Genomic DNA, 24,514 nt, shown 5'->3' on the forward strand with positions numbered 1-24,514 from the left:
GCAGCTGTGGGAGAGGAGGGAGAAGAGAAACAGCCCTGCAGCCCCCCAGGCCAGGGCAGGAGGAGGCAGGGGGGCTCCAGGCGCTGGAGCAGAGGTTCCCCGGCAGCCCGCGGTGAAGCCCCCGGCTGGGCAGGCTGTGCCCCCAGCCCGGGGAGCCCCCGGGGGAGCAGATCCCCCCCCGCAGCCCGTGGGGACCCCACGCCGGGGCAGGGGGGGAAGGGCTGCAGCCCCTGGGAAGGGCTCACCTCGGAGCAGGTCGGGGGGGCTGTCTCCCGGGGGGGACCCACGCCGGGGCAGGGGGTGAGTCGGGCTGACCGAGACCCCCTCGCCATCCCCGGGAGCCCCCAGCGCCGCTGAGGCTGGGCAGCCGGGAGGGGGCGGTTTGGGTTCGGGTTGTTCCTGCCCGGCCCGCTGTGTTATTCACGGCAAGAAACCGAATGCGCCTCCCGGAGCGGAGCGGCACTGCCCGGCCCTGCCACTTTTTGTCACCGGTGAGTAAAGGTCTCAGGCACCCGCGGGAGCGCTGGACCGGGACAAGCAGCGGGCACGGACCCGGCCGGCTGCCCGTCACCGCCGGTGGGCGGGACCTCCGGGGGGGGCGGGACCTCCGGGGGGCGGGGGGGCGGTGCCTCCGGGGGCGGGCGGTGCCTGCGGGGCGGGCGGTGCCTGCGGGGGCGGGCGGTGCCTGCGGGGCGGGCGGTGCCTGCGGGGCGGGCGGGACCCCGGGGCGGGCGGTGCCTCCGGGGGCGGGCGGTGCCTGCGGGGGCGGGCGGTGCCTGCGGGGCGGGCGGGACCCCGGGGCGGGCGGTGCCTGCGGGGGCGGGCGGTGCCTGCGGGGCGGGCGGGACCCCGGGGCGGGCGGTGCCTGCGGCGAGGGCGGCCCAAGGTCGGAGCGGGGCGGCGGGGCCAGGCCCGGCGCTGCCCGCAGATGGAGTACGACTGGCTGGGCTTCGGCTACGCGGCGCTTGTGGCGGCGGGCGGCGTGGTCGGCTACGCCAAGGCGGGTAGGTGTCGGCGGGGGGTCCCGGTCCTGCCCGCGGGCAGCCCCCCGCCCCGGCGGCTGCGGCGGGCCCGGGCGCAGCGCTAAACCCTTGCGGCACGGGAGCGCGGCTGGGCTCGGGTCTGCCGGGTGTCTCGGTAATTAACCCCCCACAGGAGCCAGCAGCCGCTGTTTGCGTTGGCTGTGTGGGAGTTGCGGTCGGGCCGCGTCACTGACGGCTTCGTCTTGTATTTCCCTCAAGGCAGCGTCCCCTCCCTGGCGGCCGGGCTTCTCTTCGGGGGCTTGGCGGGGCTCGGCGCCTACCAGCAGTCCAAGGACCCGAGGAACGTGTGGCTCTCCCTTGGTAAGGCCGCTCGGCTCCCGAGCACGGGCAGCAGCGGGAATAGCAGCCTTTTCCCTGGCACGTTTCGGCTGCTCCGTGCCCTTCGCTTTGTACCAACGTCGTAAGTGGTGGCAGGAGCAGGTTTGTGTCAGGGCGCGGTACCAGCTCCTGAAACCTCCGTCGCTCTCCACGTGGTGTCAGGGACTGTGCCTGTGCCCATCACCAGCATCGCTCAGCATGTGCCCACTCATAGTGAGAAATGTTGGTGAGAAATGCTGACGTCCTCTGCACTGTGCTGAACTACCAGGGGCACGAGAAATGTTACGTGCAAAATGTTTGGTTTTCAGCCCGCGGTCGTGGCGTAAGCGTTTTAGCCATGGTGGCAGCACTGGGACAAGCAGTACTATGGGTTTTATGGGACACTGGTTTGCACAAGAATGTCAGAAGAGCCATAGATGTTTTAATGCATCCTGCACTGCAGAAGAATATGTAGAAGGAGGCAGCGAGCTATGCCGGCTGCTTACATACAGTAGATGGGATAAGAAATCGTGGGTTTGGCTTGTGGTTAACGCTTCAGGTGAAGGATAAAATGGCAGTGGACAGTATTACGAAGCACTGGAACACGTGTGTTTTGTGGGATTCCTCAGGTGAACCTCGGGGACTTCCATCACCATAGGACATTAATAGATGATTAACCCAGTATCTGTCAGGAGTTGGTCCTGCCTTTGGGGACCAGGTTAGTCTAGATGACCTCCCGAGGTTCCTTCTAGCTCTGTAACTGTGCCAATAGTATTATTACTGTTATGATACTGTAGCATTACAGCGATATAAGACTATTTAAAACCAACAGCCTGTCAGCATGTGACATGATGAAGTCCTTTAGGAAGCCCCTGCTCGATATTGCGGAGGACCAAACTGCCTTGCCAGTATGGAATGAGATGTAAAGCACAGCTCAGTGTGAAGCAGTTTCCATTTGTGACCTGGCTTTTCCACTCTGGCATGCCATGGGGGTGGCTGTGCATCTTCGGCACAGGTTTTTAGGCAGTGTTGTGACAGAAAGATGAGCATCTTCTGTATATCCTGATGTAGTGCATTCGAGTGGGCCTCTGGAAAGCGATGCTGTATCCCAGTCTAGTCCAAATCTTCATCTGTTCCTCCTCAGCCCTGCTGCCCTGTGCAGCTCTGGCTCCTGCTGAGCTTTAGGTTGGCCATGCTACATCACGGGTAAAAAAAAAACAGAAAAAGAACCTTGACAGACTACCTTTTGCCCTGTCTGATGCAAACAAACTTGAAGCGTTAGAGAAAGGTTCATACACCACCTCCTTTGAAGAAACAATGTGCCTGTAACTTTTATGTGAATATTGACGGGATTTTCCCCCCCCCAGACTTAAGAGATTAAGTAGTTTGGAGTAATATTTAAAATGTTAGTTGCTCTTTCAGTTTGATCCCTTAGGTTGCTTTCTGTTTGCTAATTCGTATTTTCAAGTGGGACTGTTTTATTTCTAGGTGTAGTATGTAGTGCCACCTGCCAGTTCAGAATGTCCCAGAGAAATGGGAACTGTAATAGTATTTGCCTCCCACATAGTGAACTTTGTCCCAGGTTTCTGGCAGTTTTAAGCCCACCTGTAGTCAAGGAAATAATAATTCTTCTGCAAATAAGGGGAAAAAAAAGGGCGAATTGGCAATCTACCCAGAGGATTGGAGGTTGTGGGCGATTAGGCAATGGCCTCAACCCTGATGAGATCTACTCGCTTCTACTGAGTAGAGGAGCGTGATTACTAAAGCTGTTGAGAGGCTTGCAATAGCTCTACTGTTTAACAACAAGTAGTATGTTTGCAAACACTTCTCTGCGGAGAGGAGGGAGTTGTTCCTGTCTGTAGGTGCAGGCCTGTTTGGCTGGCACTGCTGCATGTCCAAACGTTGCAGTGCTGCTCTGGTGTTTCTGTTTCAAATGGTTCTGACTGGGCTTCTTTCCAACAGTGGCGTCTGGAACCTTGTCTACTGTTATGGGAATGAGATTTTACAACTCCAGAAAAGCAATGCCCGGGATAATTGCTGGTGCCAGGTAGTCTTAGTGTTCTTGTCTGTATTTTTGAATAAGTGAATCCACTTATTTGTGGATTATATCGTTTTAAAAATGTCATGTGGTAAAGTTCTGTCAGAAATGAAATCTTCTGGTGGAGTTCAGCTACATGAAGTCATGGCAATGTTTTCTTCCTTCTTGTTCTTGACGAGATTTTTGCCTCCCCCTCTTTTTTTTTTTTTTTTAAATAACAACTATTCTGTTCAACAGTTTACTGATGGTTGGACGGCTTGGACTGCAGATCATGGAAAAGCCTCTTAAGCCATAACTTGGCATCAAGTCATCTGAAGATACGTCATTGAGAAGCCTGAAAATGCAACTGCCTGAATGTGCTACACAGAGGTGGAAGAGGCACTGCTACCTGTGCATTGTATTTTTCATATCCTAACGCATGTGGGTTGTGTTTTTAAAGGACTGACATTGACAGCCCTCGTTATGTCTTCCAAAATGGTATTTGTCTTAACATTTTCTGCACTATGAGGCAAGAAAATAAAGTGTTTAGCTTCTGGACCTGCAGTTTACTGTAGGCAAAGGCCTCTTGGCACTTGCCTGCAGACAGTTGCAGGATTGAAGCTTAAATGTACATCTGTACTTGTCACTCTAAAATCATCTATACCTCTAAAACAAGGGAAGAGGAGTTGCCAATTTGTCACTAGTAATTACTATAACAAACATGCTTATTACGTTACTTCTCCCTGTCCTTGCCAGTTTATCCAGTCACGATGTTTGTCAGTCAGGGACTTTGTTCTCCCAGCACTGTGTGTTAGAACCTGGTCCCACAAAACACAATCACGGAGCAGGCTGTCAAGGTAATTAATTAACTGTAATGCAATTAGTGCAAACCTGTTACTTGCAATTACTTATAAGCAAAACTGCCCAGCTAAATGTCATTCATTTAACTTTTACAGATTATTATTCATAAACCAAAAATATGCTTTATTAGATAATGCTGAATTTTAGGCAGAACTCTTGCATTTAATGACAATTAAAATCTTACTCTAAATAAACCAACATATTATTATTACAAACTCTTGTGTTCTACACAACTATTTTTTCTTTCATCGTTCATCTGGATTGATACAGTTTAGTGCCTTTCCCACAGGATGTCTGGATATATTTTGCAAATGTGAATTGTATAAATAATCTCTATTCCATTCCCTGAATTTAATGACTTGTAAATATAAAAATCCCTTGAACTGGGTGGAGGTATAGAGAACAAAAGCATACAGACTGCATATTCAGACAAGTGTTATACTTGAGGTTTGTTTTGGTTTTGTGGGTTTTTTTTTTTTTTTTCTGAGAGGGATCTTATATTTTAGATTTGAAAAATGCTCTATGAAAGTTTATTTAAAGATTGAAGGGTTCAGAGTTGATTCTCTTAATGCCTGAAAGAATTCTAAATATAAACCTCAGGGATCAAGGTCAAGCCAGGATGCCAGGTAGGTTGGGTTCCAGATCAGCAGGGATGCTGCCAGGCACAGCTCCAGCAAGGGCAAGGGTCTCAGCAGCATTCCCAGGCCACGCAACTTGGGTCAGCGCTGACTTGAGCACAGGCAGCAAGATCTTTTGTGGGGGAACTGTACTCTGGGCTTTTTCCGAGCGCCCTCATTCATCATCCTGCAGAGTTCGGCTCCGCGTGCTCACCCATATTTACTTTTCCCTCTTGCCTCCCTGCACAGAAGCAAGGGGTGCACAGGACAGCAGATGGTGTGTTTACAGATCATCCTTTTGAGTTCCTAAACCCAGGCTATGGACCCAGCATTGGTGGGCAGGTGTCTGAATGTCTTTGCTCTAGCTGGGAAGGGTAAATAAGCCAGACATTAGCATGTAAGACACTTTTAACTACTGGACAGATTATTTGCCTCTTCATACTGCTTTTGAAGCAGTTACTTTCTGTGGAAGTAAAACACAAATATAAATGCATTTCCTGCAATAAACTGAGAATAGCCACGATCCTGCAGTTTTCTAATTGTATAATGCTGGTCTCAAATCAGGTAACTTGCAAATTTGGGCTGCAATTGTCTTTAATAAAGGCAATAGGAAGCATGGAATTCGACTAGTAAGCTTTTAAACTCAGACACCAAAGTGTTAAGCCTTGCTGCTGTTTCATGGACTGAGAATTTGTGGTGGAACTCGCGTTAACACTTCCCATGTTGAGGAGAAACAGTAGCACTCCAGACAAAGGAAGGAGAGGAGAGCTTTAGCCTTTGATACTTGTTACCTCCTTGGAACTTCTCAGCATATACTAATTGTCTGAAGCATTAGCTGATGGCATTTCTGCACTAACAGTTCAATGTGTATCAATGAATCAGAGTTAAAACTACTGTACAAAGCCTATTAGCCTCTTATTACTGTTTTTTCTTGCTATTTGCAAGGAGATTTTCTTAACACTTGTCATGCTTTGATTATGGACAAGTAAAGGCTGTTATGGTTATGTCAAAGCTCTTTCAATGTCATTAGCATATGGTAAGGACAGCATGTTTCTTCTAGACATATTTAGTGCCATAAATAGTACCTATTTATTTTTCTGCTCTAGGAAAGGTGAGACATGGACAGATGAGCTATGGACACATTATTAATTAATTCCTTGACCAGACTCCTGATTTTAGCTAAGTCACTAGCATCTTGTACTGGAGATGAGTGAATCATTTCTCTCTTTTTTTTTTTTTTTTTTAATTATAAAATCAGTGCATTTACGTCTGTTAGAGAAAGTCTGAGGTTGTCCTTCACAGCCAGTTACAGATCTATTCTACAGATAAATTAAGATGCACTTAAATGACACAGGGGCATCTGTTAGTACTAAGCAAATGACAAATACTTAAGCCTAGACCAATGGCAATTGAATTAAACTCACTAGTGCATTAGTAACCACAAATCCCTATCCCTATATAGCTCTTCCAGTATTAAAGTAGTATTTTCTTTAGGAGAAATTTTTATAACAATATATTTTACTTTTTAGTACAACTGTTCTAGATTAAATTGATTTCCAGTAAGCTAACATAACCCATATATTAGGCACATTAGGTCAACAACAGGAATTTATATTTTTATATGCAGTTATAAAAGCCATACAAATACATCTCTTTTTTACAATGCTTAAAGTAATCATTAACAGCTTTACATCTTCAAAGAACATGGTAATTTTGTACTTTAAAATGGCAGGTTTAATGTAACTGCTAACTCTAAAGCATCTATTCTAAATGCAGTTGTTACCAGAAGTAGCCTAGCTCAACATCCTAAAAGCAATTTATTGTACATTGCAAAGTCCTTTGCAGGCTATTACTATAAGCCTTAGCATAGAAGCCAGGGAGAGTACTGAACGAGCATATAAACAGTGAGGTATTGCATTATTAAAGTTTGTGTGTGTTTTCAGATACCTAAGTTGGCCTTTAAGGTCTAAACCATAAAGCAACGTCTTTGAAGAACAGCCCAATATCCTCCCTCACAGAGCTTATGCAGCTTCTGTAGTTTAGTTTGATCATCCAATAAGGACATGTAGAAACAGGAGTTTAATGAAAATTTATGCCTTTTTGGCTAATTCCCCCTTAAAAATCACTGTCAGTCTGCAGCGATTCAAGCTCCGTAAAATGTCACTGTGCCACTCCCTTGACAGGGCAGATATAAACCTCCACAGATCTTCAAGCAGAAATGGTCATAAGTTCATTATAACAGCAGAACCGAACTTTTAGACTTCCTACAACTCTGTAAGTCTAGCATTCAGTACTTGTTCAGCTGTTTTCCAGTATTGCTGTATCATTCTATAGGCATATATATGGGCCAGATTTTTAGACCTTCCTTGTGCAGTATTTATCAGCGGATTGCTTATGTCCTACTACAAGGAGGTCTCATTGCTATTATGAATAGTTGCACATTAGAGACCCTTAAGTAACTCTTAGGTACAAGTGAGTTCTGAAATCCTAGTAGGAGTGCGGTGTTCCTCACAAAGCCCAACCCGACCCATGCTTTCAGTCTCATCTTTCTGGTAAAGAACCAGCCTAATACCTGAAAGCCTGGTGCTGCTCCGCTTTAGCCCTGTTTCTAGCTGCTTGTGTACTTCAAGCATATGCCAAAAGTGGACGTTGCATTAGGTGAACAACCATAACAGATGTTTTAAGAGTATGAGGCTAGGAGATCCATATATAGAAAAGTGTTAAGTGAAATCTACTTCTCAGTAGTTTTGGCAATATATTTTATACAATACTTCAATAAATCCTACTTTATAGCCAGTATTTCGTGTGGTATTATAAGTATTATACAGGTAATAGAGCACAAGGTCTTTTTTTCTTCTTTACTGTTGCATAGTCTTAGGAAAAATTGGAACAAATAGGCATTTCAGGTTTCCAGTGCAGGAGAACTGAACACAGCTTACATAATACCTATACAGGATGCCATTTTCTATCTGTTTCCTCCATATTTGGCCACCCAGTCTGTTCTTCCATGTATTGACTGAATTGTTGGTAGGCGAGTTAAAATATTCATGTTTTTTGTTGCTGAATTGAAAGGAGGACCTGGTAACTGAGCATGAGCAGCTTTGGTTTTCCATGAATAATCTGAAAGGAACAAGAACTCTGAATTAATTATGACTCAAAAGGTATTTCACTCCTTTACAAATAAAAGGACAAGAGCTTAAAGACGACTTGTGGTACTTAAGGATGCTAATACAGCAGGATGCTTTGGTCTCTGATATGCTGCCTACGCTTGTTTTCAGATAAGGTTAATGTTTTCTACAGTTTGTGTATCTTATGAGCAATTTTCATCTACTGCATACTTGTTTCACAACAGTCCCTTGAGAAAACATTGACACTGAAATTTAGATGCGTATGTCTACAGCTCTGTATCTCCTATTGCAAAACTGCTACAGAATGGAAGTGTTCTTTCCTCGATCTCATTATGCAATTATAACATTGATAAACTTATTAAGACCCAAAAAGCCTAGACTGAAGGACAGCTTCTGGAGATCCTCTTGTTCCTTTTGAGATTTCATGTCTTTTATTCCCCTACTACTTAACTGAAAACTCCTTGTATATCTGGTGGCGAGTCCTCTTTATCTCCACTTCCTGTTTCTCTATTAATTTTGGAAGATGTTCCAAGTCTGCATGTTTTTTTATCCCTTAATATTGACATCCACCTGGTCTCAAGCACTGGGAATAGTACACTACTGCATTTCCAGCCTTCCTACTCAGATTTCCCATTTCTGCATTTCAGATAGTTACTACTTCCTCAAGCTTCATGTGATTAAGGTAATTGCCCTGCTGTGGGGGCTGACAGCTCATGGTTTTCTTCATGTTCATCACCAATTCTGCCATTTTTCCAGTCCTTTAAAGTCGGTCATTTGGGACCTTTCTTATCCAGACTCCTGCTATACCTTACATTGTTTCCTTAGTATTCCATTCCTAAAGTATATCTTGCCCCTCCATTCCTGCTTTTCTAGTTTAGTCTTCTTTTATTAGGTATTATTGGTACATTAAAATAATTTTTTTCTCTGTGTGTGCCTATTTATCATTCTGTTTCTCATGGAAAACCACCTATCTTTGGTGGTATTTTTCAACAGTGTGTTGAACCCATTAAGGAACAGGTGAGGATCAAGACATTTAAAAAAGAGGAATCTTAAGGAACTGAAACTGGGGGTCAGGTCTCCACCTCTTTAAAAACTAATATTGTTCCTTTGTACCGCAGGCTGGCATTCAATATTTTTCATCAGCAAGTACGATTCCAGCCTTCCCTCTCTTGGCAATGAAGGTCACTTTTTTTTTTTTGCATCTTGGCATTTTCCTCAGCAAAACTTATCTTTTATACTACATTAAATTATTTAAATTATGGCATTAAAAAACTTAATAGAACAAATGAAGAGAGCAAAAACAATTGAAAGCACAACTTATTTCAGTTTGGATAATACAAAGCGTCACCAAAAATATTAATGTTCAAATATTGACAGATAGGAGATAAAACCTGCCATTTGCTTCATCCTTATCTCTCTTCCCATGCAAGTCTGCAGAGTTTAGGCTAAATGTGAGGGGTTTAAGCAATAGGATTCTTGCTCTTCTCCAGGACATGGAAGAATCTCTTAATTGACCTCCATCCGCCACCCTTTCTGACTTTTACTACACATTTTCCATTTCTAATTACAGATTAACAGTGAATTTATTTCCCTTTGGATCACCATACATAATTCCTTTTCATTCTCACTATTCACAGCAGTCTAGAGATAGTCGCAGATTTTGTCCCTCTGTGAACTTCTTGATCCACACACTGTGACAAATCAAAACTCTCACTGTTGTGTTTCAGCAGTGAGTTGATAAGATAATGAAGTGCAGCTCCAGCCTTTCCTGGTGGGCTTCTGATCAACTCAGACTCAGAATACGACTACTTCTAAGCATATTTTATACATGTACCATGTCCTTCCTTCCCTCCCTCCCTCATCCTCAGAAGTCACTTGCAAGTTCTTAAGGGGAACAGGTAACTCAAAAGAGCAAGTCAGCAAAAAGGCAACATTATTAAGCAGGACCGTATCAGACTGGTCTGCCATAGGCCCTTTAGTTAATTCACAATTAGTTTAGGGCCTTGCTATTTCCTCTGAAGTAACTGGAGAAGTGTGCTGTTTGGTTTGGACCTAAATCTTCACTCACAAGCCAGTTTCTCCTGCATCCTGAGCACTTTCACTCATCTTCTCTGAATCAGAATCTTACCAACAGAGGGTGCTCAGAATGTCATCCTCACTCTAGAAAATCTATGGTAAAAGTTACATTCAGAACAGATTTCACATAGATTTTAACTGATGAATGGAACAATCTTTTAATGTGTTTGGTCACGTAACTTACAGCTACATCATGACTGTATCGTATCTATTAAGGTACCACTTGCCTTCTCTTCTGGCTTTTACCTTCTATAATGTAGCAACATCAAAAGTTTCACTTCACAAAGCACCCTTGTGATATCTCATGGGTACAAGAGTAGTGTCACCTCAGTACCCACAGATGTGTACAGCCAACACAGTGAGACGAATATAGTGAAAAACTGCCTTACATGACCACTGCAGAAACCACAGGCCAACTAGATAGGGCCAGCAAATAAGGGAGAAAATAATTTTAGTTTACTGCTTATACCATATCTATAACATTATTTGTGACTTTACTAAGTAACTTAATGAAGGTCTTTGCCTTTTTTGAAATTTTTGAGGTCACTGCAAGCATGGATCAGCATCATTCAGTTGCATTAAGTGACATCAAACTGATTAAAGACCCACACACGACAGCCCCAAGCTACACCAAAGCCACTGTTAAGAAAATTCCTTCAAATCCACTCAAACATAAGGCTTTTTAAAAACTTGAATGTATTTATTTTTCATACTTACCAGTTGGGTGACTGTATCAATTCCTACTAGCTCATGAATAATGAATTTATATTTGTGTCCAATCTACATGACCACTTACACCAGAGATGTGGAGGTACATATTTTTACGATTCTGCTTAGCCCTTCACCGCTAATGAACAGGATTTTAGCAAACGGTCCAAACCTTCTAGAATTACAAAAGGTTTCCACCCTTCTCTTTGACCTAACAAAATAGTAGCAATAGTTTCTCTAGTTATCAGGACTGCCTCTAAACAACTACACTGAATTAATTTAGGTTAAGAACACTTTATGCCCAAGAATTTTACTTAGAAAACTTGAGGAAAACCTTACTAAGGCCTTTAAATCTTTTAGGATGCATGGGAAACAAACATTCTGCCTCAGCTATGTATGGTAAAAGGATGTTTCCTACCTGATACAGGTGCACCAAGAGGAGCTAGTTGTATCCGTTGTCCTGCTGATCCAACTTCTTTTTTATGAAAGGAAGGGGTATATACTCCTGATGGGTTGTAAGCTGCACCACTTACAAAGCCAGGATTTCCTGTGGATGTTACACAGAGTTTTAGTATTTCCAGCTGCAGTCAGGTAACTTTGCCTACTTTTTATAGTCCCTTGAAAATATATTTGCAGTACCACAAAAGTACTGAGTGTTCTTTAAGGACTGCCCAGTGCTTGTCAGTTGAAAAAGAGTACATATTAATTCTCTGCTTTGTATATTAGTTGGACCCTTTACAGCACTTGACAGACTTGCCAAGTTGCAAATCCAGCACATCTGATCTGCACTTCAGCTGGAATAAAGACAACAGAGCAGGATGAACATTTCATTAGTACTTTCATTAAACTTAGACCACATAGAAAAGTTTACACTGAGTTTCAGAGAAAGGCAGGGTCTTACCTTTTACTTACAGCTACCTACTTTACTGGAAGCTGGTTTAAGCACTTCAGTATTTGAGAACTAGTATTTAAAATCTTGTGCTCAGCATGTTCAGCCTAAATCTATCTAAAATAATGGAACCAAACTTCTCTTGCAGGAAGTGGCGCACCACCTGAAGTTGACTTTGCCAGTTCCACCGTTAATGGCTTGCTGTAAAAGTCAGACCCTCTTTCTTTAACCCTGGCTATAATTCTATTATACCTGCTTTTGGTCCAGATTTTTCTTTAAAGCAGTGCTACCTTGGGAAGGTTGATGTAACCATCCTCATTTGGAAGCTGAAAAACATTGTGCATTTACACACAAAATTAGTACTGAAATTGTCCAATGGAAGAGGAATCTGTTACAACACTTAGACTCTCTGCTCCAAGAAAATTTCTTATCTACATCTGTCATCATTTGGGACAGTGTTAAGACTGTGCTGGCACAATGTCCAGAGAGAAATGGTCTTCTTTAGTGGTGTGCTTCAGTAGTATTAAATTTGTGAACTACAAGGCCATACACAGTAGTTTTGATTTGACCTTTATCAACTGTGAGCATTTTTATCTTATTAATATTCAGCATGGTTTCAATGGTAGTTGCAGTAAAGCACACAATATAGGATTTGACAGTTTTTCTATTTCCTGAATCTCTGGCCTCCACGTAATCCCAAAATTTTCCTCTTCACACAAATGCTCCCAGTCCTCTGTGGTAATTTCAGAGCTCAGAGCAGTGGATCTATAAGCTGCAAAACTGGTCATCTACAAACCCCAAAAGGTATCTTCAGCTAATTACAGCTGTGTTGGGTCATTGCATACCTCCCTGTTGAGAAGCACTAACAAAAAGCATTCAACTAATTCAGTTTTGTAAAGTCTCCCCAAACTGTCACTTCTTTCAGTTTTGCAAATAGTTGGGTCTCCATGTGGCTCCCCTGTGTCCAGTTGATGCCACTCTCCAGCACAGTAAAGAATGACACAGAAGTCCTGGTGAAAAATACAACTTTAATAAAGTATTCTAATAAAATTTAACTTTCTTGTAGTCTTTAAGTTGTTCTTCCTTTTCAGGAATTTGCCTGAAAAACAAAACAACACCGTTTTAGTGGTTTGTCCCCCTGCCTGCGCACCTACACACAACACATACTCTTATTCCTCCAGTTCCTAATTATTTCACTCTGACAGCTTGGTAGCATTCTTTAAAATTCTGAGGTCTGAAAATAAGCACATGACAGGCCTCAATTAATATAACATCAAAAAGACTACTTCTGTCTGCTTCTTATTTACAGCTTAGCAAAGCTGCCTATCTGACAAAAATTGCTCAACCATTTTTTGGTTCTCCTTACCCCTTAGTGTCCAATGTCCTTTATGACCCTTTCTGCATGGTAGAGGGCAGCCAGGAGGAGCAGTCTGGGTGAAACAGAGAGGTCTGGAGGGGTGATTTTTTTTTCTGTTGGATAAGAACAATGAAGGACGAGGGGAAAAAAAAAGTTAATATAAAATAACAGAGTAACTACAAATATAAAAAAATCCTATTGAAAAGCACAGTTCCTTACCTCTGGCCACCGCTGTACAAAAGAAGGGGTTCTTGCTATAGCAGTATTCATCCATCAGGGATCCAGGAGGTCCGGCAGCAGGTGTACAGGCAAGCACTCATGGCCACAATGCCAGCAAGTGTGAGCGTGGCCCAGGCCATACCCCCTACCTCAAACAACACATACCTCATTCTTCATGAAGGATAAAGTCACAGAATCATTTGAGCTGGGTAGTGAGTTCAAAAAACCCTATGAACAGTTGCAATAAGACATACACACAGGCAGGACACACCACAGAGGCCAGAAACTGAGGGAGAGGTGATAAAGTCCAGCAGCTTTACAGTGCTCGCAGCAAACTGTGTTTAGACACAGACTCGGCTGCCTGGAAACCTGTTTCCACCCTTTTACGCTAAGGTAACTCCACCAAAATCTATACAATCACAGTGCTGTAAAATCAGTGCAACAGGGAATCAGAATGCAGTCAATGGTGCAAGTCCCAAGTGCTGTTAAGAACAAGCAGTCCTTCAGGAGAGACACATGTGCTGCTGCTTTAGGATTGCTTCTTCACCATTATCCAGCAGCAGCGTAGTGACATGCTGTGGATTATAATTAGGGTAATAAAATATTCTCTGTCTTTTAAAGTACAGTAAGTGCCAAGATTCCAGAAGAAGTCACAATGAAGACAGCAAGGTTTGACAAACCAGATTACAACTGCAAATTAAGTACACGATCATCAGGAATCTGTGTTATAAGTGCAATTTTTACAGAAAAATGTAAAACATAAATAGGAAATGTACAAAGAACTAGGCTACAGTTGCTATGAATTACCTTTTGGATCCTCTAATTTTTCATTCAACCTTTCTTTGCATGATAGCTTTTCAATAGGCATAATTAAGTTCTCATCTGTAGACAAGGAAAATGAGAGGAAGAAAAAGATGGAAAGACAGAACTTCAGAAAAAGTGTATGAAGAACCTGGCTAGATGATGTGAAAGAAATGAGGGAAAACAAAGCAAGAAAGGTATCTGACATGCTTGTAACTATAATGTCTCCTTCCTGTGTTTTCTCAAGCAGGAAATGTTACTCTAACAAGTTATTTTACAAAGTATTTTCTAATAATGGAATAAAGTGTGATTTACCAACAATGCAACCACATTGCAGTCACACAAATACATAAATCACAAGTTTAAGCACTCAGGCGTATCTGCAAAGTTGACTGAGCATAACCTTACAATTCCTCATAAATAAAGCATTTGTAACTATTTGATCTTATCTTATTTCACCTTAGGGCAATGTTGTGGATGACAAAAAAAAAGCAGCATGTAAATAAACTAAACATAGCTATTTAAACAGTAAACAGCACAGTGTCAACTTTCAATTCTGTCAATATGAAAAAAGAAAACATATATAATTTACATGTGTTGTATTTCTTTGATCGGTGCTCCAGCTATCCTGGTTTCATGTGTGTCTGTCTTAAATGTTGCCTCCCCAGTATACAAAACACAACATGCAATTAAGATACTGATGGAAATAATGGCAAGTATTTTCAAACACAGAAAATAACCAGTTTTAGGGTTTTTTTTTCTTTAACCTTTTGGTAGATACGCAAGGTAGGCCAGTAAGACAACAGCCGGATTTTTACCATTAGCATTCATCTTAATTTTATTTTCAGTGCAATTCAGTATGTAGGTGGTTAGCTTATTGATGCATACTTTTGGAAACAGCTCTTCGCCTTTTTGTGCCTAATTCCCTTACAAGACTATTTTCTGAATACGTAATTAATTCTGAGGCACTCACTGTATTTTGGAAAACAACAAGGTACATAAGATCATTGCTTAAAAAAGTCTGTTCTATTTCATCAAAATTCTGGTAGGTGCTGTTATTTTTTCCCTTCCTCAAATCTTTCACATAACTTCAGATGAACATCTTACAGCTCACCTGACTTTCAGAGGGAAAACCTGGTTTGTTGACACTGCAGAACGGCTACTGAAGTGCTACTAAAAAGGGGTGCAGCATGTGCCATGGAAACAAACCTTGTAAAGTTCCTTCTATAGAAGCATGTGAGGTGGTTTACTAGCATTACAGTATTTGGGAGTGACTCATGCTAGCTAGGCAATGGCTGCAAAGTTGTTAAGAAGCTAACCTCCCCTTAACAGGGTGATGGACCATGTACTTAAAGTACAGGGCTTGGTGGTCAGAAGACAGATTTTAACCTTGAGTGTGATGCTCTCCTCAGTGAAATCTTAGATAAGCCATTTAACCAGTCCTAGTGTTCACCCTATAAAATGCTGGTAACAGTGCTCTTCACAAAACCTAGTACCAAAAGGCACCTTACCACAAGTTCCTTGCTGAAAATAAGGGGACTTTTCATGCTGCAAAGCATTTAGGACAAGACTAGTAGATTGTTAAAAGACCTGTTTAGAATATTAGGCAGCACTTTTATCAAATTAGCATATCACCCACCATCTTGTTTTCATACTTGAGGCTGCTGTTTGACAGTTCCACAGCACGCTGATCAGGCAGTAAGGAGGTCAAATTATTTGCTTGAATTAAGACAGTAACATAGTGGTCTAAGAGGATTATGGACAAAATATATCTTGACAGAATTTTGCAATAGGGGCTGCTCTATACTGTATGTTCTGAAAGCAAAATATTTAGTTTACATATGAAAAAGATACTTTAAGAGTCTATCGTTAAAACAAACAAGTTAGCCTAGAAGCTAAGCCTGACAACAGAAGTTAAACCAGATGGTCTTATGAGACATAACGTGACCACTTTTAATTACCCTTTTACCTGTAGTATTTCTGTTGAAAGTCACTCCTCCAGCGCGTGCCAGTGGTTTAGAAAACAACTGGTTGTTCCAGCTTCCATGTGATCCTTCCTTATTTACTGCTGCTAAAGAGACACTCTTAGGATTTACACCTTTAGAAAACAAATTATGGAAAATGCTATAAATAGCAATTTTCAAATGTAATTCAATCAATGAAAACCGGACAGTTCTAGAACAGCAAACCAACACTGAATTATTTGTGGCATAACATAAACATCACTAATGTAAAAGAACAATGTCCACTGGTTAGGGTAGTTTTTTCAGCCAAACCATGAATACCAGAGACACTGATATAAGAATTCTCTTAATTCATCCAAGTCAACTTTTACAAGCCCTTTTAGTACAAGTAATGGGTTCCTATAAAACCATAATCTCATTATTGATAATTTCAACTCTCAAGCAATTAACACAAAAAAAAATACCTACCGAAACCTACGGTTCTACAGGCTGAAAATAAACTTTTTCCTCAGGGGTTAATTGAAAAAGTAGGAAAAAGAGGTTCTCATTACTTCAGCATGTTATGAGCATTACAAAAGTTAATGGGATTACACAGCATGAAAGCAGCTCCCAGATCTAGCGGTAACAGGAACTACAGTAAGATGGATAAATAACATATATGATTCTTTGAGCTATTACGCTCTTTAAGTGCTGAAATTAATTAATTTTTATGTCTATGCTTTTCTCATTGAAAACTCTACTAAAACCAGAGAGACATTAGAAGCAGGCTTAGAAAAAGATAAGAAATACAGATGAACTTTCCATTTGTGTTACCTTTAGATAGGGAAGTGCCCCCCCTTTTTTTCTTTTGGACTTAAACTGCTGGAGTCTCTGGGCATCCTATTTAATATTCAAGAAATGATTTCATATTCAGAAGTCATCAATGGCCTAATGAACTCCTGGGAAATTCATGATACATTGTAACAAAAGAACTTGCCTGACAATCAGGAATTCCTCTGTGAGCCACTTAAATTCTGTGGATTACAGCAGAAGTCATGATACACTTATTGTAGTTGTGCAAACCATCATGGTATTAAAGAAAAGATACTAAGTGAGAACCCAAGGAAATAATATAATTATAGAAAACATTCAGAATACTAACTGCAGGAAACATTCCCTTTTCCTTCTCCTCCTTCCCATTCTTATTTCTAGCAATTACATAATTTCATGTTATTCTAGTAAAATCATCCAGATTTAGACTAAGCTATCTATTTATTTTTCAGGAGGATTACTGCCTTGGGAAGGGAAGTGAGTATGTGAATTCCTACCAATGTGAGTGGCTCATATTTCTAAACACTTTCTACCAAGGAGGGTAACCGTGCTTAGCAGAACTTTAAGTTCAAAAAAACTCAAACTTCCTGACACTGCAGAGCTGAGAACTACGCAATACATGGATATAGATACACATATGGGTAGTTTCTTTAGTCCTCAGATACACTTGCTTATGAGTCAATCAGGATATATTCCTAGGAATCCAAAAGATGTTGGATTCATATTACTGAGCATTTTGTATGTTACTGGTCATAAAAGACCCTGTGAACTTTCATGGTGTACAAAAGCAGCGTTGGGCTCCCTTCTATGTTCACATAGCCAGGAACTTTCACATCAATTGTGATGAGATACATTCTGGGAAAGGCATTTAGTCCAAAACTTGAAAATTTAGCCTGGCTATGAACAGTAAAATTATCCAGTATAAAATCTAAAGTTTAATTGTACTATACATAGATTGTTGACAGTTTCTATTTTCCGTATGTATTGACTTTTATCCTTACCAGGTAGATATCTTGATTGTCTTAGATAGTACTGTTTTGCTGATGCATTTGATCTTCCAGAATCGTTTCTCATCAGAACCTTGTTTTCCCCTCCTGGCTGAATACAGCATGAAGCTTTTGGTTCTGGCACACTGAAAAATCAAAATATTCAAACAATGTGATCAATGATTGCAGCTCAGAATACCACAAGCTGACCCTAGCCTGAAAAGTAAAGTGCTCTTCTCTTATCCTACTTTCATCGGTAGAATTTATTCCCACAAAGTAACAGCCAGATCTCATATCTCATGAGAGTCTGAAGACAAAAGCACATCCGACACTATGGTATAAAAGCAAACATAGATAACTGCGGCAGAACTTAGTACAAACTTTAACCCACAAAGGAAATGAAATTACTATATCTGATTTTAGTAAAACACATAGTTTCTTCTATTCTATTCTAACACGACAAACAGTTAAATTATACAATGCCTGAAACCAAATTTGATTCAGTTTGGATATCACTGGTGCTATAAAACCAACCCCACACCCAAAGCTAGTCTGCTCATACAGCTCTTGGCGTTCTTGCACAATTTTGGTGACTTAAATTGTAGCAGATTCGTCTCAATCAGTCTATAAACCTACTGAACACTGTTTACTAAAAAGGTGTGATTCTGTAATTATAGGACTTACCTAAAAAGACATTCCTTGGTTTTCTTTTCTTTTAGCAGTGCAATGCTAGGCTTCTTTGAACATGAAATTCCAAACTCAGTGTCATCAAAGTCATCCAAGCTATCCACAGCCTTAATCAAAGTCTGACCCCATCGTCTTCTGCAGCTTTTAGGACCTAATGCACCATTCTGAGGGCCACTAGCTGCTTGTTTCTATTTTAAATAGTAAAACAAAGCATCAACTAAATTCTAAAATGTTATACTTTGTACCTAGTTCACTTCCTGACTACTGCTTAAGAATTTTGAGAGAATTTTTCCCATTCTGTTGTGCCTATTTTGGTCATAGTTTCAGAATGATCTGAAGCACAAAACATAACAGTAATGCCAGCAGGTATTTTGAGTGTAGTTCTTTTGGACTGTCATCCTTAAATCGCTCAAATCTACTTGAAATAGTGAAGTCAATGTTCTATTTGCAGACCCAGTTCAGTGCTCAGCCTCTACTACCGGTATCTTGCGGAACTCATGCTCTCAACAGTGATAGATGAACTGTCAAGAAGTAGGGCACAGTGGTGCAGAACATTCACAGCAATCACACTCAGGGTTTAGGAGTGTCAGTTGCTGTGGCCCCAAAGTAAATACACCAAATAAAAGAAGTTAGTCAGGCTTTTCCTTAATGTTCTCTTCCAAAGAAATCACTAGATTTTAAAATTGTCCTTTCATTGGACTGTGGTTTGCTTTCAGGTATTTTCTGAATACCTATTAACATACTTCATACTGTAGTTCAGCAAGTGTAAGTGGAAAGCAAAATGAAGACTATAAATCAAAGTTCAATATTCACCTTGCTAAAAATCTTACTCATTGAATTCTTATAAGCATCGGAATTAGATGAATTTTCTTGGGTATTTTCCTGCTTGAGGCAAGCGAAGTTCTCCCTTTTCACTTGTCTATTATATATTGCCAATATTTTTGTGAACCGTTTCTCAAAGGTCAATAAATGATAGCTGTTGTAACTACATTACCGCATAAGCATTTCAGTAAAAGCTATTGTAAACAAACACACATTGTTGTTACAAGCAATCTAGTCTTCTGAATTGCTGCAAAATTTCACTAAGTGGCAAGTTATATCCTTCATTAGTCTCCAATTACCTACCTGTACTTCCTCTAGTGAAAAGTATGATGACTTTCAAGGGATCACCTCATTGAACATAGTAAGAACTTTTAATAAAACCAAAGTTTTTATTGAATACAACTTACTGGCGAGTTTTTATTGATGGCTGGAAAAAATGGTTGTGCTTGTGGCTGCTGCTGTTTTGGTACTTGCTGGTTAGCTGTATTCTGAGGCAATTGAATTTGCTGGAGAGGCTGGTGGTTAAACTTTGACAGGGACTGTGACTGCGTTTTGTCAGGTACTTCAGGTGAAGACAGAGGTTCTGGCTTGGACACAACTTCCAGTTTAGGTAAAGCTGGCTTTGGCTCTGTTGGTTGAATTGGTTTAATAGGAGTCTGCTTCTCCAGGTACTGTGGAGGAGGTCCTAAAACTTGGCCAACTTGAAAGTAAGGATACTTCAAAGCCTGGAGAAGAAGATACAACGTACTAATGTTACTTCAAAAAGCTGATTTCACCAAGGATCTAAAAGCAGGTGTCTGAAGCATTTGAGCAAACCCTTCAGCACAGATGGATGCATAATGAAATCATATGTAATCAGTGTGCACTGATAACTGTCAGTTCTTTTAAAAGTGTATTTTAAACAATTTAAACAATTCCCGTCATATAATTTAGTAAGATGCATCCACTTGTACATGTTACAGCAGTCACACCATTCCTTGCCCTCCTTTACCTCTCTGTTTTGTGGAGTCTGTTTTGATGTGAATTTGACATTTGACGCAGTTCTATATTCATGCAGTAATGAATTTCAATCTTAAAACAGGTAGTCTCCACTACCTTTACCACATGCTTTATTACATGTTTCCATTGCTAACTATGTTCTGGCAACTCAATGAGCAGTTTGCTGGTTTTTTTAATTGCAAAAACCCAGAAGTGTGATGACTGCCATTTAATATAATTGTATGGGTTTTACAATTAGGGGATATTAATGAGCAAAGTTTCTCCTTCATTTTCTTGTGACCAGCTTCACTGGTTTTGTTTTGCTTTGAAGTATGTTCACTGTAGTTGCTGTGCCTTTACAGTGTTTATTAGGAAACTAGGGTGTCCATCTTCAGGCAGATGTATATTTCACTTTTTTTCCTCTGACCTTTTCATGTCCACCACTAGATGCACAGCAGAGACGTACTCTGCTAACACAGCTCCTCCTATGTCAAAACAACACACTGCTACTTCTGGGTACGATACTACTCTTTGTTAGTTCTCAAAGAGATGCTTTGCCTCAGCTGCACTTGTGAATTGCTGGCTTTGTACACATTTCCACATATATGCATTAAAGTCTCCCTTTTGGATGTGGATTACACAACTGGTGCAGCTGCTTCCTTGACAACTCACTTGGGCAAAAGCTGGTTCTTTGCTTTCATAAAGCACCATGCAGTATTCTGTGTAGAGATTTATAGCACTAGACTACAGTTAGATCTCAGTGACTGTAACAATAGATATGCTTTATGAAGTGGGGAGAAATGCTTGCTCTGCTTGGTACCATCTGCTTAACCACTTCTGAATCACTTACGTTACATCTACCTAGGATAACTTGCAATATGTCCTTTTTCTTTCCTGTTTGTATCCCCCTTTTATACCTTCTAAATAGGATTGCAGGGACTGCACTAGGTATGAATACTAAAAAAACCCCAAAACAACAGTAGAGTGCAACCATATTTGTTACTTGAAATACAATTTTTAAAAATAAACTTGGAGAAAACCTGTGACCTTTGGGACCTAATGGTATATTCTTCAAGAAGTTCTTTCCTTATCACATGATACAGTTTATGTCCAATCTCCAAGTAAAAATAATTCTTAGCTCTTTCACACTGCCTTCCATCCATAGCTTCACAAAAAGCAAAGCTTAATTCTCAATATTTTCCTTCGTACAGATGGGGGAGGAAAAAGAAGGTGACAGAAGTGACTTATAGTTACAATTCAGGCAACTTGCAGCTCAGATTTTTCTCTATCCTGTACACAGAAGTATGAAGTAGGTATGAATGTAACCATACAGAAGACAACATTGCAGAAATAACTAAAGACTTTGATGTCTGCTGAGCCAGGCTTAGAACTTTTGCTCCTCACTACTTAGTCTCATTCCCAAAGTGTTCAAAATGCAGAGATGTTTCTCTGGCCATTAGTATTATGGCAATCAATCTGGTTTTGTATCTACAACTTTTTAACGGTACAAGAAAATTCAGTCTTATACTTAATCATTCAGGTGCTCAGACCTGACTTGCTGTAGGTCTCTTCTTTGGATTCCAGTTCAGCATATCACTCATAAGCTGTATTGCTTCGCTGCTTGCATTTGGGATCAGAGTTTTTAAGCTTATAGGGACGCATTGTGGGAAACGGAAATTCATGGCAGAAGCAAGGTGGTGTCCTTCTGGCCAGTCACTCTGTTTCAAAGGAAAGAAAAATGAGTACCAAGAAAGAACAAAGAAGATGTATCTTTGAGGTATTAGATCAAATTTAATTTTATGCAGGTTGAGTCATGCTTGGTCTGTGCAGCTCCTTCCTATATAGTGGAAAACAGGCATTCCTGTTTTCCATTACAATTGTTACAACACCAGTGAATGCAGCATCAGTCTCCGATGGTAGTCCTGTAGGTCTCCTGTAGGTAAAGGTGGAACTATTATTGTGGATACCACACTTGGACATACTGTATCTGAAGGAGAAGGGAGTGCAGCAGTAACAGGAGCAGTACCAAACATCCCCTCTACTAGAGAAATGAGTTCAAACAGCTGACTTCAACATGCCTTCTGTATGGCAGTAGCGGAGGTGAGGCCCTTCCACCCAACATACCATGGTTGTGTAACCATGATGCAGCCTCTACAATATACCACTGATTCCACCACTGAGACAGCCAAGGATTAAATTACAACTAGACATTATTACAACAGCAAAAAGCCATGACCACCAGATGAAAACTTTTCTTTGAGTGTTTAACTTTCCGGAAGGTAAACCCTGAAGTCCTTTGTTGCTTGATAATTCCATTGTTTGAATACAGAACCACAGAATTATCAAAGACCTTAAGAGATCATCTTGTCCATACCTTTGTCCCTTCCTGACAGGTATTAGTCTCAGCAGGATTCCAGTTTCTGGCACTCCACAACTGCTCTAAAAGAGCTTAATTCTCCTCAAGATTAGAAAAATGTAGAAAACCCTCATGTTTTACTTACTACTTACCCATGTAGTAAGTAGTATTTCTCTTACTACAATAAAAGACCACTGTTGAGTGTGCTATCATCCATGGATACCAAGGACTATTACTCTTTTCTCTCAAGAAGAGCCTTTTTATACATTAGAAGGTGTATTTCTTCTCCTTTCTGCCAGTCTTCCTTTGTGTAAGCTAAAGAAACCCAAACAACTGAATACCCAAGTCTAGGCTTTTTTTTTTTTCTTCTCTGATTTTTCTCTCTGGAAAGGCAAAACTTTAAACTGGATATAATACAGCAAATGGAACAGAAAGATTAGTTCATGTGTCAGTGGACAATACTCCTTTCTCTGCACACTGGTATAGTATTTGTCTTTGTTGCAGCAAAATGCTGTTGACATACGATGCACTATATAGCTCCTACATCCTCTGCTGCAGGTATGTTTGCTGGATAGTTATCCACAGAGATTTATGTGGCTGATTATTCCTGCCTAAGTAGAGCATTCTACACACTGCTAATTTTTTTTTTCAAACCTACATCTCTAATTTTATAAACTCTGAATTCTAATATTGTTTTCTAACATAGTCAATCCTTCCCAGCCTATCTAGCAGCTTAAGCAGTAAAATCTATCCTATCAGAAGGCCTTTAAATACATTTTTAAATTGCATCAGATGCAGAACCACTCATGAGTCCTATTCAATCTTTCATTTTGAATGAGAACCAGTAAGGCTTACTCTGTGACTAAGGCTTTCAAAACAGGTATGCACTTATCATGCAGTTTGTTTGTATAAATACGCTGATGAGAATATTACGAGGGACAGCATCAGAAACCTTACTGAAGACAATGTATGATATTAATGCTTCTCCTCTATCCACAAAGCTTGTTACACTGCTACAGGAGTAAATTGGATTGATTTGATAGGATTTGATCTTAAAATACCATGTTAGCTATTACTCATCTTTTTATGTACAACAGCTTTAGCTCTGTTAACACAGTCTATGGTAATCAAAGAAAACTCAAAATATAATTATAAACCACGTCTGGTTAAAATAAGTCTCAAGACTTCAAGTAACTTTCTATTACACCTCAGAGAATAATTTGTTCATTTAAATTAATGGAGATGGACTCTTCTCTCCTCTGCTGCATCTCTCTCCTTTATTGGAGTTGGTGACATTCTGTCTGCCAGAGGTACTGACAAAAATTATTTGGAACCAAGTAGCAAGGGCTGCATGTTGAACTGGTGAACTGCAGGGATAGGGTGAAAATAGTACAAGTCCAAAAATGAAAAATAAATTTCAATTTCTAATTTAAAAAAAGAATTTGGAATTAGAGTGCCACTTCCAACCTTCAACTAATGAAAATGCATTTCATTGATCTTTCCTTTTCAGATTGTCATCAGTTTTTTCATTAAATTGGTGTACTAGAAGTGCACCATCACTGCCAGTACTTGAATGGTACAACATAAATAAAGCAACTTCATTTGTAAAATAAAGCAAAATAGTTGCCTGTCACTATTTAAAAAACCCAAAATCACAGAAGTCATTAGTATGGTAGTATAGACTTAAACAAAAGAAGGCAAATTGGAATGAATATAGCTTCTAGGCATAATTCCTGTAATTCCTTATTGCAGGATAATGCAATAAATGAAAATGCATGTCTGAAAAAAATACTATTTGTAGAACTATCTGCAAAACCAGACTATTAAAATAACTACTTGTTTTTCAGAATGCAGAACAGTACTTCACTTGTTATAAGTGCATCATTTGTTGTGATAAT

The 24,514-nt window shown here is 40.6% G+C and overlaps 2 protein-coding genes across 10 annotated transcripts in view; one reads left to right on the plus strand and one right to left on the minus strand.

Annotated features, from left to right (window-relative positions):
• The first annotated feature begins 860 nt into the window (after positions 1-860).
• LOC119144200 (transmembrane protein 14C-like) lies at positions 861-4,433 on the plus strand. Its single transcript, XM_037379198.1, has 4 exons — positions 861-1,004; positions 1,242-1,343; positions 3,303-3,387; positions 3,616-4,433. Exons 1-4 carry the CDS (start codon positions 929-931, stop codon positions 3,671-3,673), a joined length of 321 nt encoding a protein of 106 aa, XP_037235095.1. The 5' UTR covers positions 861-928; the 3' UTR covers positions 3,674-4,433.
• A 251-nt stretch (positions 4,434-4,684) lies between these two features.
• MAK (male germ cell associated kinase) overlaps positions 4,685-24,514 on the minus strand; it is a 33,572-nt gene continuing 13,742 nt past the window's right edge. For 5 of the 9 annotated variants that reach the window (XM_037379191.1, XM_037379192.1, XM_037379193.1 and 2 more), the window contains 8 exons: positions 21,811-21,978; positions 19,690-20,007; positions 18,458-18,648; positions 17,789-17,919; positions 15,983-16,111; positions 14,020-14,094; positions 11,166-11,294; positions 4,685-7,955 (listed from right to left, as the gene is read on the minus strand). In XM_037379191.1, the coding sequence (XP_037235088.1) occupies positions 7,801-7,955; positions 11,166-11,294; positions 14,020-14,094; positions 15,983-16,111; positions 17,789-17,919; positions 18,458-18,648; positions 19,690-20,007; positions 21,811-21,978 (1,296 nt within the window). In that variant the 3' untranslated portion in view covers positions 4,685-7,800. Of the gene's footprint in view, positions 7,956-11,165; positions 11,295-12,644; positions 14,095-15,982; positions 16,112-17,788; positions 17,920-18,457; positions 18,649-19,689; positions 20,008-21,810; positions 21,979-24,514 lie in introns of those variants that run through there. The other 4 variants (XM_037379195.1, XR_005102991.1, XR_005102990.1 and 1 more) reach the window with 4 other exon arrangements.

Source organism: Falco rusticolus, chromosome 3, assembly GCF_015220075.1.
Source record: "Falco rusticolus isolate bFalRus1 chromosome 3, bFalRus1.pri, whole genome shotgun sequence".
Taxonomy (NCBI): domain Eukaryota; kingdom Metazoa; phylum Chordata; class Aves; order Falconiformes; family Falconidae; genus Falco; species Falco rusticolus.